This window comes from Asparagus officinalis, chromosome 8 (genome assembly GCF_001876935.1).
Source record: "Asparagus officinalis chromosome 8, Aspof.V1, whole genome shotgun sequence".
In the NCBI taxonomy this organism is placed as follows: Eukaryota; Viridiplantae; Streptophyta; class Magnoliopsida; order Asparagales; family Asparagaceae; genus Asparagus; species Asparagus officinalis.
In genome coordinates this window covers 121,159,878-121,163,078 of record NC_033801.1, presented here as the reverse complement: position 1 = coordinate 121,163,078, position 3,201 = coordinate 121,159,878, and the positions used below count along the sequence as shown (strand labels likewise).

The window sequence follows — 3,201 nt, the reverse complement described above, 5'->3', positions numbered from 1 at the left end:
TGCTCACCCTGTTCCGCACTTCTTTTCGCCTATTTCTCCTCCCCCTCTCTTTTCCCCCTTTTAAATTTCTGAAATCAAAACCCTAATCTCGATTCCTAACCGTATCGAGATCGCCCAATAGGTAACAATCACCAAATCTATCTTGCCGCAGATCGATCGTCTAGGGTTTCTATTTTAGGGTTTTTATCGTTCACTTAATCATGTGACAATGCATTATTCTCAACAATCTTATAAAATTTCGAAGGAAACAACCTCTTGTATAAAGGACAAATTTTCAAAACCAACCCATTTGAGATTTTATTCTCAAAAAACGACCCGTTTGCCATTTATTTAGAGAAACCGACCTGGTTTCAGCACTGTAGCTGAAACCAGGTCGGTTTTTCTAAAAAAGTTTACGAAACTTCACGGGAGTTCAACTCCCGTGAAGTTTTTTCGCATGAAAAAACTTCACGGGAGTTGAACTCCCGTGAAGTTTCGTAAACTTTTTTCGAAAAACCGACCTGGTTTCAGCTACAGTGCTGAAACCAGGTCGGTTTCTCTAAATAAATGTCAAACGGGTCGTTTTTTGCAATTAGTTTCTCAAATAGGTTGGTTTTGAAAATTTGTCCCTTGTATAAAAGATCAAATTATTGTTTGATAAAAAAAGTCTTTTTTTTAGATTAAGCATTGCAAGGATTCAGAGACTTTCAGTAATTAATACTTTTAATGAACTGTTCTTTTTCATTTAGATGTTGGCCACTTTGAGCTCTATGATGCCTGAGCTATTTGCTGCCAAACTGTAACTGCGGCGGCCTTAGTACCAAACACACAGTAAGATGGATGGGGGCAATGAATGCTTCGCGATGCACGTTATTGCTCATTAATATGGGATTTGAGTTCGATCAAGCTACAAAAGCAGTGGAAGCTGTTGGTCCATCTGTTGAGGATGCAGTGGAATTCATCTTGAACGGTTCTTGTGATGGCAATACTGTTAATAACAGCGGGGTTTCAAGTCTTAATTGTTCCACAAGCCAAATGCACCCTTTGAGAGAGCAAGTTTCACCGTTGTTTTCTTCATGTAGGGCGAGACAGCCGAGCATTACTGAGCATATTTCATCATCTGGTAAAAGAGAAAGGAGCAATCTTTGTAGTTCTTATAATGCTCGTTCAAATGATAGATTTGCGTCCATATTTGGGTTATCTTTGTGGGATTCAGATGCTTATGTGGACCGCACAGAGTTGAAGGCGCCATCATTGGATATTGGCACTGTTCATTCTCAAGAAATTTCACGGTTTTGTAGTTCACCGAGTCAGGAGATTGATTTGGGAAATTGGGAACAGAAGGCTTGTGGCATTTTACGGAAGCATTTTGGGTTCTCATCCTTGAAGAGTTTCCAGAAGGAAGCTATGGAAGCTTGGTTAGCACGCAGAGATTGCCTTGTTCTTGCTGCTACAGGATCTGGTATATGTTTGTTGTTCATAATTCTTCATGTTCTTTTAAGCTTTTTCTGCTGGACGTGTGGATTCTGCACTACCATTTTTGTCATGTTAAGACAATATGCGTGACTTTCTAAACTCTGCAGGAAAATCTCTCTGCTTCCAGATTCCAGCATTATTGACCGGAAAGGTTGTAGTCGTGATTTCTCCCTTGATAAGTTTGATGCGCGACCAGTGTCTGAAGCTAGCAAAACATGGGATATCTGCATGTTTCCTTGGATCTGGACAACCTGACCACACTGTCGAGTGCAAAGCTATGAGTGGCATGTATCAGATAATTTATGTTTGTCCTGAGACAGTATTAAGGTAGAAGCTTTCTCTTGATTGATTTTTTCAAGATTGGGAAATGGAAGTCGTTATTTACCATGTCAACATTCCCTGTGGTTTCCTTTTTGCAGACTTATAGAACCACTTACGGGACTCGCAGAGAGTCATGGGATTGCACTTTTTGCTATCGACGAGGCTCATTGTGTGTCAAATTGGGGCCATGACTTTCGGCCTGATTACAGGTCTGTTTTAGTGCTTACTAGCTTGCTTTCAAATCACCAGTTGCTGATATTCTTCATGAAGGAATTCTACTTACCTTAGTTATAGTGATAAATTGTCTGATATGATGTTATAGTATCGTTGTTTTGTAGCAGACTGAATACGGAAAAGGGGAGTATCTTAATGCATTTCTCTTTCTGTATGTTTAGGCAATTGGCCATACTCAGAGAAAACTTTAGCTGTTGCAATTTAGAATTCTTGAAGTTTGACATCCCATTGATGGCCCTGACAGCTACAGCGACAATTCCAGTTCGTGAAGACATTATCAAGTCTCTGCACATGTCAAAGGAAACAAAAACTGTCTTGACATCTTTCTTTCGACCGAACCTTCGATTTTCAGTGAGTTATAAATTTTGTGGATTGGAATTAGATCACTTCATTAAGCTTCTTGTCTGATGTTGGTTTTACCCACAGACATTTAAGTAGGCTGGGGTTTAGTCCTTTGCTTACAATGGGAAGGGAAATGTTTTTGTGAAAACTTTATATCCAACTTCTCTTGTTATCATTCTTTGTGTTTCCTTTTGTTGTAAAGTACAAAATATTGATCTACCAAAACATATAAAATGTGAGGATCACTATAGTTTATTACTCATTCACCGTACCATTTCCAGGTGAAACATAGTCAAACAACTTCGCCATCATCATATGACAAGGATTTTCGCGAACTAGTAGAAAGTTATGCAATACCGAGGGGGAGGAAGAGAAAAAGACCAACTAAGATATTAAATTATGTGGAGGATGGTTTTCGCACCCTTGATAGCTCTCCTGATGATAGCTCTTCTGATGCAGATGAAGCATTGGTGTCGGATTCTAGTAACAGCTCTTCTGATGATAGCTCTTCTGATGATAGTTCTTCTAATGCATCTGATGGTAATTCTTCTGATGATGATAATTCTTCTGATGCATCTGATTCTTCTGATGCATCTGATGATAGCTCTTCTGATGCGGATGAAGCATTGGTATCAGATTCTAGTGATTGTGAAGGTGAACATAGTGAGGGAGATGATGTCGACATAGGTATGGCGAATAAGAGTTCTCCTTTACCTTTTAAGGATTATCGATTAATAGCTGAATATTTGTATTTGGAAGACGAAGTCGACGATCATCAATGTGTGGATGACTTAGATGGTAATTTTTCTCTTGTAGTTGGTATTACCTTTGATTAAATGCCTTAATATC

At 39.0% G+C, this 3,201-nt stretch overlaps 1 protein-coding gene across 10 annotated transcripts in view; it reads left to right on the top strand.

Moving 5' to 3' along the window:
• The window catches only part of LOC109851598 (ATP-dependent DNA helicase Q-like SIM), a 55,695-nt gene continuing 52,494 nt past the window's right edge, over nucleotides 1-3,201 (top strand). For 5 of the 10 annotated variants that reach the window (XR_002249903.1, XM_020421819.1, XM_020421818.1 and 2 more), the window contains exons 1-6: nucleotides 1-121; nucleotides 729-1,441; nucleotides 1,563-1,782; nucleotides 1,875-1,985; nucleotides 2,172-2,361; nucleotides 2,634-3,150. Coding sequence is in view for 9 of the 10 variants with exons in the window: in XM_020421819.1 (XP_020277408.1) it covers nucleotides 820-1,441; nucleotides 1,563-1,782; nucleotides 1,875-1,985; nucleotides 2,172-2,361; nucleotides 2,634-3,150 (1,660 nt within the window). In the remaining variant the exon portion in view is untranslated. The remainder of the gene's footprint in view (nucleotides 122-728; nucleotides 1,442-1,562; nucleotides 1,783-1,874; nucleotides 1,986-2,171; nucleotides 2,362-2,633; nucleotides 3,151-3,201) is intronic. The other 5 variants (XM_020421824.1, XM_020421826.1, XM_020421821.1 and 2 more) reach the window with 5 other exon arrangements.